At 42.8% G+C, this 13159-nt stretch overlaps 1 protein-coding gene across 1 annotated transcript in view; it reads right to left on the bottom strand.

Annotated features, from left to right (window-relative positions):
- Nucleotides 1-13159, bottom strand: part of prkci (protein kinase C, iota) — a 57591-nt gene that overhangs the window by 25625 nt on the left and 18807 nt on the right. The window contains exons 2-5 of the mRNA XM_071377396.1: nt 12742-12863; nt 3957-4046; nt 3281-3331; nt 3063-3148 (exon numbers count right to left, since the gene is read on the bottom strand). Coding sequence (XP_071233497.1) covers nt 3063-3148; nt 3281-3331; nt 3957-4046; nt 12742-12863 — 349 coding nt within the window. The remainder of the gene's footprint in view (nt 1-3062; nt 3149-3280; nt 3332-3956; nt 4047-12741; nt 12864-13159) is intronic.

Genomic DNA, 13159 nt, shown 5'->3' on the forward strand with positions numbered 1-13159 from the left:
CATGCACTGTTTTCTAACCACATCTGGATGGATCTGTAACAAATTACTATGGGAATAAATATCACTGAATACAATACATATTGGAATATAGTGGGCAAATCAACTGCAGCCATAAAATTGTTGCTTACTGAAACACCCACAGTCATAATAGGATTTGAAGCAAGCATGGGGACAGGTCTTCATAAATCAGATTTTTCTTGTCAATGAATCTCTGTTTTGCTCTTCACTCGCAGTCGCTTAGTAACCTAGGCCTACTCCCGACCGATCACGTTGTACAACGCCATATTTTCATAACGGAAGCCTTGAGGCCTACATAGGCTACTGTAAAATGCATTTTTTCTTGGAATAGAAACACCATAATATTGGTCAATTTAATGAAGCTACATTTCTGACAGTATAAACAGCACAACAACTACAATAATAATTAACAAAAAAATATAATCAATCTCATACAATGAATTCGGACCCCTTAACTTTTTCCACAATGTGTTACGTTACAGCCTGAATAATAACACCCGGCTGTGATTGGGCGTCCCATAGGGCGGCGCACAATTGGCCCAGCGTCATCTGGGATTGGCCGGGCTAGGCCATCATTGTAAATAAGAAATTGTTCAACCGACTTGCCTAGTTAAATAAAGGTTACATTTTTATTTTTTTATTAAACTAAAAAATTTATAAAATTATTTCTTAATCTACACACAACACCCCATAATGACAAAGCGAATATAGGTTTAAAAATTTCTGCAAATGTATAAAAAAATAAAATAAAATAAATGAAATACCTTATTTACCTAAGTAATCACACCCTGGGGTAAATTCAATTAATTCGTGATGATTTTGGAAGGCAAACACCTGTCTATATGAGGTCCCACAGTTGACAGTGCATGTCAGAGCAAAAACCAAGCCATGAGGTCGAAGGAATAGTCCGTAGAGCTCCGAGACAGGATTGTGTTCGGCACAAATCTGGGGAAGGGTACCAAAAAAATGTCTGCAGCATTGAAGGTCCCCAAGAACCCAGTGGCCTCCCTCATTCTTAAATGGAAGAAGTATGAGCAAACTGAGCAATCGGGGAAGAAGGGCCTTGGTCAGGGAGGTGACCAAAAACCCGATGGTCATTCTGACAGAGCTCCAGAGTTCTTGTGTAGATGGCAGAACCTTCCAGAACGACAACCATCTCTGCAGCACTCCACCAAATCAGGCCTTCCTGGTAGTGGCCAGACAGAAGCCACTCAGAAGAAAAAGACGTTCCTTTTGGCAAACTCCAACCGGGCTCTAAAGACTCTCAGACCATGAGAAACAAGATTCTCTGTTCTGATGTAATCAAGATTGAACTCTTGAGATCGAACTCTCCTAACCTATGGTTAGGTACAATACTGCAACGATTCAGCTTTTTCGCGAATGCGCTATTGTTAAATCATCACTCTTTTGGCAAAGTTGAAGTAGGCTGTGATTCGATGATAAATTAACAGGCACCGCATTGATTATATGCAAAGCAGAACAAGCTAGTTAACCTAGTAATATCATCAACCATGTGTAGTTAACTAGTGATTATGTGAGGATTGATTGTTTTTGATAAGATAAGTTTAATGCTAGCTAGCAACTTACCTTGGCTCCTTGCAGCCACAAGGTCCTTTTGATGCTGCACTCGCGTAACAGGTGGTCAGCCTGCCACGCAGTCTTCTCGTGGACTGCCATGTAAATCGGCATCCAGAAAGGCAGATTACCGATTGTTATGAAATCGGCCAAGCTTCCTGCTGTCCAGGTCCTCTATACCAGGCAGTGTCAAAGGAAGGCCCTACAAATGTGTCAAAGACTCCAGCCACCCTAGTCATAGAGTGTTCTCTCTGCTACCGCATGGCAAGCGGTCCAAGAGGTCTGGGTCCAAGAGGCTTCTAAGCAGCTTCTACCCCCAAGCCATAAGACTCCTGAACAGCTAATCAAATGGCTACCCAGAACGTCCCCCACGCTGCTCGTTATTATCTATGCATAACCACTTTAAAACTCAACCTACAAGTACATAATTACCTCGACACCGGTGCCCCCCGCACATTAACACATTGTACCGGTACCACCGTATATATCCCCGCAATTGTTATTTACTGCTGCTCTTTAATCTGTTATCTGTTATTCTTCTCTCTTACTTTCTTAGGGATTTTCTTAAAACTGCATTGTTGGTTAAGAGCTTGTAAGTAAGCATTTAACTGTTGTATTCAGCGCATGTGACAAATACATTTGATTTGACTTGAGGTTGTAATCGCTGCCAAAGGGGCTTCAACAACATACTGAGTAAAGGGTCTGAATATTTACGTATGTCATATTTCCATATATATATTTTTTAATTAAACCTGTTTTTGCTTTGTCATTATGGGAGTTGTGTGTAGATTGATGAGGGGAAACAGTTTAATCCATTTTAGAATAAGGCTGTAACGTAACAAAATGTTTTAAAAAATCAAGGGGTCTGAATATCTTCCGAATGCACTGTATATGTTCCTACAAAAAAAGGTATTAAAGTCTCTAGTGCAGTCAATATTAAAAACAGTCAAATGCTTTCATGAATTAAATTGCTTTAGCCGACATGTTGCGGTTTATTCATTGTTTAATTATTCAAGGCTCCCTTTGTTATTTTGTTTTATAACTAAAATGCTTGACTTTTTAAAGACACGGGTGACTTTCATCCTGTGTAATGACCACACAAATGAATAAATGATTGATTGATATACTGTATAATGATGTAGGCCTTAATGCCAATAAGTAAGTTAGCTAAAACAGCTACAGTAAACAGGACTCTTAGGCCTACAGCTCCATATCATTTCAATAACGTAGCTTCTCAAAGATGCCCTCTGGTGGTCAAATTAGCAACAACAGCAACAATGGCTGACAGTAAAATACGATGACGTCATGCACTCCATGCCATACATACCATTCCGCAAGCTGTGGAGTAGCGGTATGACGCAACTTCTAAAGGAAGAACCACAATGTATATATAGAGAGAGGGGGAGATAGAGACAAAGAGGAACAAAGAGTGGAATATAGAGAAAGAGACAGATAGAAAGGTAGCTCACCCTGTTGAAGCGTTTTGCCTGGAAGGCATGGCCACTGGCGTAGTAGAGCTTCCTCCAGCGTCTCGCCCCACGACGATATATAGACTCTGGAGGAGCAAGAAACAGGGCTTACAGGATAAAGTATGTGTGTGTGTGTGTGTGTCAGAGAGAAACTCCCCATCTTCAGAAAACAATGATACGGATATAAGAGAAAAAGGGACAAGTAGTTGTAGACTTACTGTCCTCTCCTGGACAGGGCATGCCAGGCTTCTCTGGGACACAAGGAAACACTGAGAGGAGAGGGGAATAACAGCATTAGGCCTACAACATCGCAGTCCCTACATCACACAAGTGCGTGTGCCAGAGGTGAGTGGTGGATGCGCCATCATTAACTAGCACACTTAGCACCCCCCCTGTGCCCTTCCCCCAACTCCCTCACTTCCTCTACTGTGACCTTCACCTTGCTCTTAACCTGTCACCCTCCCCTCTAACCGGTGTTGATTAAGGACATCCACATCGCACTCGTGAACAGGCTACTCAGTAAACCCATGACTAGTTCCTGGTTATTGTGAGGCTACCTGATGTTTGCCTCGCTAGCAGATGGATAGGATCAGTGTAGCAGACAGAGTGATTCATGTTTGTTATGTATACATTATGTTGTCTGCAATGTCAGCCCAGCAGCCAACATTCTTATTTATTCAATTAATACCATGAATTGAAAGTAATGGAAGGTGAACGTTCTCAAGTTGTCTGTTGTTTAATCTGTGTCTGCACTGAGGATAAACTTAAACTTATTGAATGCAAGGCCAATGTATGTATTATGTTGTCTGCATTATCACTGCACTGTCAGTCAAGGAATGATTTCCCCTTGGGTATAAATAAATGTTTATTGAATAGAACTGAAGGTCATGTTACCATGGATGATGAGTTCAGAGTCTTTATTGAGTTCATAGAGCCTCAGGGCTTCCTCCATCTCCAGCTGAGACGATACTGTACACGGGTCACCTGGGAGGACAGTGGACACAGCAACACAACCGGTCAGTACAGCAACTGCATCTCACATTTGTCACCCTATTCCCCATATAGTGGAGTTCAGTAATCCTTCAGCACCACCACCACGTTCCTCAAGATCTCTTAGCCGATACATTTAGCTGTTCCCAGTTTAGAGAAGGCGCCTATGAGGGAGTGTGTGTGTGAGTTCTGTTAAGGCAGCGGCTCAGTCTTGGCTGAGTTCATTATGAACAGTTACAGTGTGTGTTTTTCAGAGCCTGTGACGAGGCTATTGAAGTATGGCTGGCTGGTGGGTGGTGATACATTAATTAGTTAGGGCAGCCTGACCTTTCACTGAGCCCAACAACCTGACATCATCAACTGTGCTGTGACACACGCAAGCGTTTACGACCAGCCCGATACCGAGGCAGGACCAGCTAGCTAGATACAGTAGCGATGCATGACTACCTGGACAGATACTGAGGGGGTACAAAGCCAAGCACAGTTAGCACTGCTTTCTCTCATATCATAATGCATAGCTATTTTCAAGTCTCTCCAGAGATGTTCGATCAGGTTCAAGTCCAGGCTTTGGCTGGGCCACTCAGGGACATTCAGACAATTGTCCCGAAGCCACTCCTGCGTTGTCTTGGTTGTGTGCTTAGGGTTGTTGTCCTGTTGGAAGATGTCCGTTCACCCCGGTCTGAAGACCTGAGTACTCTGAAGCAGGTTTTCATCAAGGATCACTCTGTACTTTGCTCCGTTTATCTTTCCCTCAACCCTGACCAATCTCCGAGTCCCTGATGCTGTAAAACATCCACGCGGCATGATGCTGCCACGACCATGCTTCACCGTAGGGATGGTGCCAGGTTTCATCCAGACGTGACGCTTGGCATTCAGGTCAAAAAGTTACATCTTGGTTTCTTAAGACCAGAGAATCATGGTTTGAGTCTTTAGGTGCCTTTTGGCAAACTTCAAGTGGGCTGTCACGTGCATTTTATTAAGGAGTGGCTTCCGTCTGGCTACTCTACCATAAAGGCCTGATTGGTGGAGTGCTGCAGAGATGGTTGCCCATCAGCAAGGTTCTCCAATCTCCACAGAGGAACTCTGTCAGAATGACCATCGGGTTCTTGGTCACCTCCCTGACCAAGGCCCTACTCCCCCGATTACTCAGTTTGGCCGGGCAGCCAGCTCTAGGAAGAGTATTGGTGGTTCCAAACTTCTTCCATTTAAGAATAATGGAGGCCACTGTTCTTGGGGAACTTCAATGCTGAAAGAAATGTTTTGGTACCCTTTCCCAGATCTGTGCCTCGACACAATCCTGTCTCGGAGCTCTATGGACAATTCCTTCGACCAATGGCTTGGTTTTTGCTCTGACATGTCTGTCAACTGTGGGACCTTATATAGACAGGTGTGTACCTTTCCAAATCATATCCAATCAATTGAATTTACCACAGGTGGACTTCAATCAAGTTGTAGAAACATCTCAAGGTTGATCAATGGAAACAGCATGCACGTGAGCTCAATTTCGAGTCTCATAGCAAAGGTTCGGAACACTTATGTTAACAGGCAAACATTTCTAAAAACCTGTTTTCGCTTTGTCATTATTTAATCCAATTTAGAATAAGGCTGTAACGTAACAAAATATGAAGAGGTCAAGAGGTCTGAATTTTGGGCTCCCGAGTGGCGCAGCGGTCTAAGGGACTTCATCTTAGTGCTAGAGGCATCACTACAGATCCTGGTTCGATTCCAATCATGGCTGTATCATAACCGGCCGTGATTGAGAATCATAGGGCAGCGCACAATTGGCCCATCATTGTAAATAAGAATTTGATCTTAACTGACTTGCCTAGTTAAATAAAAATATATATACTGTACATACACATATACAGCGTACCATCAAAAGTTGACACCTATTCTTTCCAGGGTTTTTGTTTTTAATATTTTCTACATTGTAGATTAATAGTGATTACATCAAAACTATGAAATAACACATATAGAATCATGTAGTAAACAAAAAAAGCATTAAATCAAAAATACACTGCTCAAAAAAATAAAGGGAACACTAAAATAACACATCCTAGATCTGAATGAATGAAATATTCTTATTAAATACTTTTCTTTACATAGTTGAATGTGCTGACAACAAAATCACACAAAAATTATCAATGGAAATCAAATTTATCAACCCATGGAGGTCTGGATTTGGAGTCACACTCAAAATTAAAGTGGAAAACCACACTACAGGCTGATCCAACTTTGATGTAATGTCCTTAAAACAAGTCAAAATGAGGCTCAGTAGTGTGTGTGGCCTCCACGTGCCTGTATGACCTCCCTACAACGCCTGGGCCAACTCCTGGACAGTCTGTGGTGCAATGTGACGTTGGTGGATGGAGCGAGACATGTCGTCCCAGATGTGCTCAATTGGATTCAGGTCTGGGGAACGGGCGGGCCAGTCCATAGCATCAATGCCTTCCTCTTGCAGGAACTGCTGACACACTCCAGCCACATGAGGTCTAGCATTGTCTTGCATTAGGAGGAACTCAGAGGTCTGAGGAACTCATCTCGGTACCTAATGGCAGTCAGGCTACCTCTGGCGAGCACATGGAGGGCTGTGCGGCCCCCCAAAGAAATGACACCCCACACCATGACTGACCCACCACCAAACCGGTCATGCTGGAGGACGTTGCAGGCAGCAGAACGTTCTCCAGACTCTGTCACGTCTGTCACATGTGCTCAGTGTGAACCTGCTTTCATCTGTGAAGAGTACAGGGCGCCAGTGGCGAATTTGCCAATCTTGGTGTTCTCTGGCAAATGCCAAACGTCCTGCACGGTGTTGGGCTGTAAGCACAATCCCCACCTGTGGACGTCAGGCCCTCATGGAGTCTGTTTCTGACTGTTTGAGCAGACACATGCACATTTGTGACCTGCTGGAGGTCATTTTGCAGGGCTCTGGCAGTGCTCCTCCTTGCACAAAGGCGGAGGTAGCGGTCCTGCTGCTGGGTTGTTGCCCTCCTACGGCCTCCTCCACGTCTCCTGATGTACTGGCCTGTCTCCTGGTAGCGCCTCCATGCTCTGGACACTACGCTGACAGAAACAGCAAACCTTCTTGCCACAGCTCGCATTGATGTGGCATCCTGGATGAGCTGCACTACCTGAGCCACTTGTGTGGGTTGTAGACTCCGTCTCATGCTACCACTAGAGTGAAAGCACCGCCAGCATTCAAAAGTGACCAAAACATCAGCCGGGAAGCATAGGAAGGCGAATTTGCCAATCTTGGTGTTCTCTGGCAAATGCCAAACGTCCTGCACGGTGTTGGGCTGTAAGCACAATCCCCACCTGTGGACGTCAGGCCCTCATGGAGTCTGTTTCTGACTGTTTGAGCAGACACATGCACATTTGTGACCTGCTGGAGGTCATTTTGCAGGGCTCTGGCAGTGCTCCTCCTTGCACAAAGGCGGAGGTAGCGGTCCTGCTGCTGGGTTGTTGCCCTCCTACGGCCTCCTCCACGTCTCCTGATGTACTGGCCTGTCTCCTGGTAGCGCCTCCATGCTCTGGACACTACGCTGACAGAAACAGCAAACCTTCTTGCCACAGCTCGCATTGATGTGGCATCCTGGATGAGCTGCACTACCTGAGCCACTTGTGTGGGTTGTAGACTCCGTCTCATGCTACCACTAGAGTGAAAGCACCGCCAGCATTCAAAAGTGACCAAAACATCAGCCGGGAAGCATAGGAACTGAGAAGTGGTCTGTGGTCACCACCTGCAGAACCACTCCTTTATTGGGGGTGTCTTGCTAATTGCCTATAAGTTCCACCTGTTGTCTATTCCATTTGCACAACAGCATGTGAAATTCATTGTCAATCAGTGTTGCTTCCTAAGTGGACAGTTTGATTTCACAGAAGTGTGATTGACTTGGAGTTACATTGTGTTGTTTAAGTGTTCCCTTAACTTTTTTGAGCAGTGTATATTTAATATTTTAGATTCTTCAAGTAGCCACCCTTTGCCTTGACAGCTTTTCAGTCTTGGCAATCTCTCAACCAGCTTCATGAGGTAGTCACCTAGAATGCATTTCAATTAACAGGTGTACCTTGTTAAAAGTTAATTTGTGGAATACATTTCTTAATGCGTTTGAGCCAATCAGTTGTGTTGTGACAAGGTAGGGGTGTTATACAGAAGATAGCCCTATTTCTTAAAGACCAAATCCATATTATGGTAAGAACAGCTCGAAAAAAGCTAAGAGAAACAAAAGTCCATCACAACTTTAAGACATGGTCAGTCAATACGGAAAATGTCAAGAACTTTGAACATTTCTTCAAGTGCAGTCGCAAAAACCATCAAGCGCTTTGATGAAACTGGCTCTCATGAGGACCACAACAGGAACGGAAGCCCCAGAGTTACCTCTGCTGCAGAGGACAAGTTCATTAGAGTTACCTGCCTCAAATTGCAGCCCAAATAAATGCTAGACAGAGTTCAAGTAACAGAGACATCTCAACATCAACTATTCAGAGGAGAATGCGTGAAATTAGTCCTTCATGGTCGAATTGCTGCAAAGAAACCACTACTAAAGGACACCAATAAGAAGAGGCTTTCTTGGGCCAAGAAAAATTAGCAATGGACATTAGACCAGTGGAAATCTGTCCTTTGGTCTGATGTACAAAGCAGAAAATAGTTTAAAAAAATAACAAACCCTTGAAAAGTAGGTGTCCAAACTTCTGACTGGTACTGTATGTGTGAATGTATGTACAGTTGAAGTCGGAAGTTTACATACACTTAGGTTGGAGTCATTACAACTCGTTTTTCAACCACTCCACAAATTTCTTGTTAACAAACTATAGTTTTGGCAAGTTGGTTAGGACATCTACTTTGTGCATGACAAGTAATTTTTCCAACAATTGTTTACAGACAGATTATTTCACTTATAATTCACTGTACCACAATTCCAGTGGGTCAAAAGTTTACACACACTAAGTTGACTGTGCCTTTAAACAGCTTAGAAAATTCCAGAAAATGATGTCATGGCTTTAGAAGCTTCTGATAGGCTAATTGACATCATTTGAGTCAATTGGAGGTGTACCTGTGGATGTATTTCAAGGCCTACCTTCAAACTCAGTGCATCTTTGCTTGACATAATGGGAAAATCAAAAGAAATCAGCCAAGACATCAGAAAAATAATTGTAGACCTTCACAATTCTGGTTCATCCTTGGGAGCAATTTTCACGTTCATCTATACAAACAATAGTATGCAAGTATGAACACCATGGGACCACGCAGCTGTCATACCACTCAGATAGGAGACGCGTTCTGCCTCCTAGAGATGAACGTACTTTGGTGCGAAAAGTGCAAATCAATCCCAGAACAACAGCAAAGGACCTTGTGAAGATGCTGGAGGAAACGGGTACAAAAGTATCTATATCCACAATAAAACGAGTCCTATATCAACATAACCTGAAAGGCCGCTCAGCAAGGAAGAAGCTGCTGCTTCAAAACTGCCATAAAAAAAATGCATATGGGGACAAAGATCGTACTTTTTAGAGAAATATTCTCTGGTCTGATGAAACAACAATAGAACTGTTCGGTCATAATGTCCATCGTTATGTTTGGAGGAAAAGGGGGGATGCTTGCAAGCCGAAGAACACCATCCCAACCGTGAAGCACGGGGGTGGCAGCATCATGTTGTGGGGGTGCTTTGCTGCATGAGGAACTGGTGCACTTCACAAAATAGATGGCACCGCGAGGAAGGAAAATTATGTGGATATATTGAAGCAACATCAAGACATCAGTCAGGAAGTTAAAGCATGGTCACAAATGGGTCTTTCAAATGGACAATGACCCCAAGCATACTTCCAAAGTTGTGGCAAAATGGCTTAACTTCTTATGGCTGCAGGGGCAGTATTGAGTAGCTTGGATGAAAGGTGCCCAGAGGTGCCCATAGTAAACTGCCTGCTCCTCAGTCCCAGTTGCTAATATATGCATATTATTAGTAGTATTGGATATAAAACACTCTGAAGTTTCTAAAACTGTTTGAATGATGTTAGTGAGTATAACAGAACTCATATGGCAGGCAAAAACTTGAGAAGAAATCCAAACAGGAAGTGGGAAATCTGAGGTTGGTCGATTTTCAACCCAGCCCCTATTGAATAGACAGTGGGATATGGATCTGTTTGCACTTCCTACGGTTTCCACTAGATGTCAACAGTCTGTAGAACCTTGTCTGATGCCTCTACTGTGAGGTGGGGTCGAAGGAGACAGGAATGACCTGACCATGCTCTGACCATGCGCGTTCACATGAGGGAGCTCTGTTCCATCGCACATCTTGAAGTCAATGGAATTCTCCGGTTGGAACATTATTGAAGATTGTTTTTAACTATTCTAAAGATTGATTCAATACATCGTTTAACATGTTTCTACTGACTGTTACGGAACTTTTTGACATTTCGTCTGCTTTTAGTGAACGCGCTTCCTGACTTTGGATTTGTTTACTAAACACGCTAACAAAAATAGCTATTTGGACATAAATGACGGACATTACCAAACAAAACGAACATTTCTTGTGGAAGTGGGAGTCCCATGAGTGCATTCCGACGAAGATCAGCAAAGGTAAGTGAAGATTTATAATACTATTTATGAGTTTTGTTGACTGCACAATTTGGCGGTAACTGTATGGCTTCCTTTTGTGGCTGAACGCTGTTCTCAGATTATTGAATATTGTGCTTTTGCCGTAAAGCTTTTTGAAATCTGACACAGCGGTTGCATTAAGAACAAGTGTATCTTTAATTCTATGTAAAACATGTATCTTTCATCAAAGTTTATGATGAGTATTTATGTTATTTGACGTGGCTCTGAATTTTCTCCAGATAATTTGGAGACATGGCTGTGTTTTTCTGTGATTTTGCGGTGACCTAACAATCGTTTGTGGTGCTTTCGCTGTAAAGCCTATTTGAAATCAGACACTTTGGTGGGATTAACAACAAGATTATCATATACAAATGGTATAAGATATATGTATGTTTGAGGAATTTTAATTATGAGATTTCTGTTTGAATTTGGCGCTTTCACTGGCTGTTGTCATATCATCCCGTTAACGGGATTGCAGCCATAAGTTAGTAGCAGTCATATACAAACAGCTCGTTGTATATTTCATCCCTTCTCGCATCTATGCGCTCTCTTCCCACCATTTTCCTTAACTTGTGCACTTCAGTGTTCAACACATCAGCTGTCTGTGACCAGACGAAAAACATTTCCAAGCCCAACCTTTATATCATGACCACTAACCGCTACACACAGCCTACACCATTGTCACATCATATTTCTAGTAGCTATGGTGATTGACTAACGCGTTAGTAAACCTGCTAAAATCATGCAGTACAATGTACAGTCAGCAGCAGCAAGCAATTTAGCAGATACTCCGGTGGGCCCCGGTGGCAATAAATGAAGACCAAAAGCTTACCTGGACTTAGAAGAGTTAGTGTTGGATAGCCATAGCCAGCTAGCTAACATAGCATCCCTCGCCGTTTGAGCCGGGTGTTTGAGTAGGCTAAACTAGCTGGCTGCATTCAATGCTAGCTAAGTAAGAGAAAAAATATATACTTCGAATAGCTCTCTCTCGCTTCTCCTTAAATTTTGGAAGAAATTACTTCGTTCAAAACTGTTAAACTCTTTTTCTGAGTCAACTACTCCCCATATTCTATGCACTGCAGTGTTAGCTAGCTGTAGCGTATTCTTTCAGTACTAGATTCATTCTTTGATTGGGTGGACAACATGTCAGTTCATGCTGCAAGAACAGGAGCTCTGATAGGTTTAAGGACATCCTCCGGAAGTTGGAAGGGGGTGAGAACAATGAGTCTCCTAGGTTTTGTATTGAAGTCAATGTACTCAGAGGACAGAAGGAAGCTGTCCTCTGGCTACACCATGATGTTACAGAACATAGTGCTACAGACGCTACTGTAGACCTTTATTGCAAAACTTATTTGGTGACGTGAATATATTTAGTATAGTTTTATCTAAAAAGGATAACTTTAATGTTCCGCTTAAAAAAAATAGTTTTTTTTTTTTTTTTTTTTTCACTGAGAAGGATGGTCCTCCTCTTCCTTCTCTGATGAGTGTCCACTGTTTGGGATGCTCCAGTTCCCGCCAATATCCAGCAACGTCGCACAGCCATTGAAGAGGAGTGGGAAAACATTCCACAGGCCACAATCAACAGCCTGATCAACAATGCGAAGGAGATTTGTCGCGCTAAATATTTTTGTTCAGTGTACGTTTTTCCTCTTTGGACCTGTGTTTACATTGCATCCACAATGCATCCAATTTCAGTTTGTGTAGTTGTTGGTTTAGCAAGTACGGTCTGCATGTGTAGGCACATATTACGTCATGATTGCAAGGTGTTCCAATATCTTTTCCAACTGTCCCGTTATCTGGTTTTAACGTCCATTCTAGAATGCCTTCTAGCAAATCAGAAACAAGAATTCAACAATGCTGTGGTATAATTTTTTATAATATAATCTTTGAGAACTAACAATCACCAAAATAAAAGCTAGACCGTCAGGGAGAATTGAAAATAACAAAAACAATGAATTTAGCAGTATTTGTTATGTTTGAACAAAATAACAGATTTAGCCATAGCAAAATGCATATAATCGCAGGAAATTAGCTTAGATGGATAGATGGGTGAGAGATGGCTAGATGGATGGAGGATAAGAAAAAAAATAAAACCTTCTTCGTCGATCCACTTCATGGTGAAGAGCTGGTCGTTGTCCATGGAGCACATGTCTTTGACCTCCCCGTGCAGACCCTCGTAGGAAATGGATGGCTCAAAGTGTGTGATCATAATGTCCCTGGGAGAAGACCAGAGGAGAGAGGGAGAGGAGGGGGGGGGACAGTCAGGGACAATACACTAAGTACACGTACATACACTTATTTACATAATTTTTATTCTGTCAGACTTGAACCCTGACAGTGACTTTCAGTAAGACAAAAATAAAGGTGTTCCAACAAAGGTCCAGTTGCTGGGACAACAAATACTATCTAGACACCGTTCTCCTAGAGAACACAAATAATTATACCTACCTCAGCCTAAACATCAACACCACAGGTCACTTCCACAAGGCTGTGAACGATCTAAGACACAAGG

Source organism: Salvelinus alpinus, chromosome 30, assembly GCF_045679555.1.
Source record: "Salvelinus alpinus chromosome 30, SLU_Salpinus.1, whole genome shotgun sequence".
NCBI lineage: Eukaryota > Metazoa > Chordata > Actinopteri > Salmoniformes > Salmonidae > Salvelinus > Salvelinus alpinus.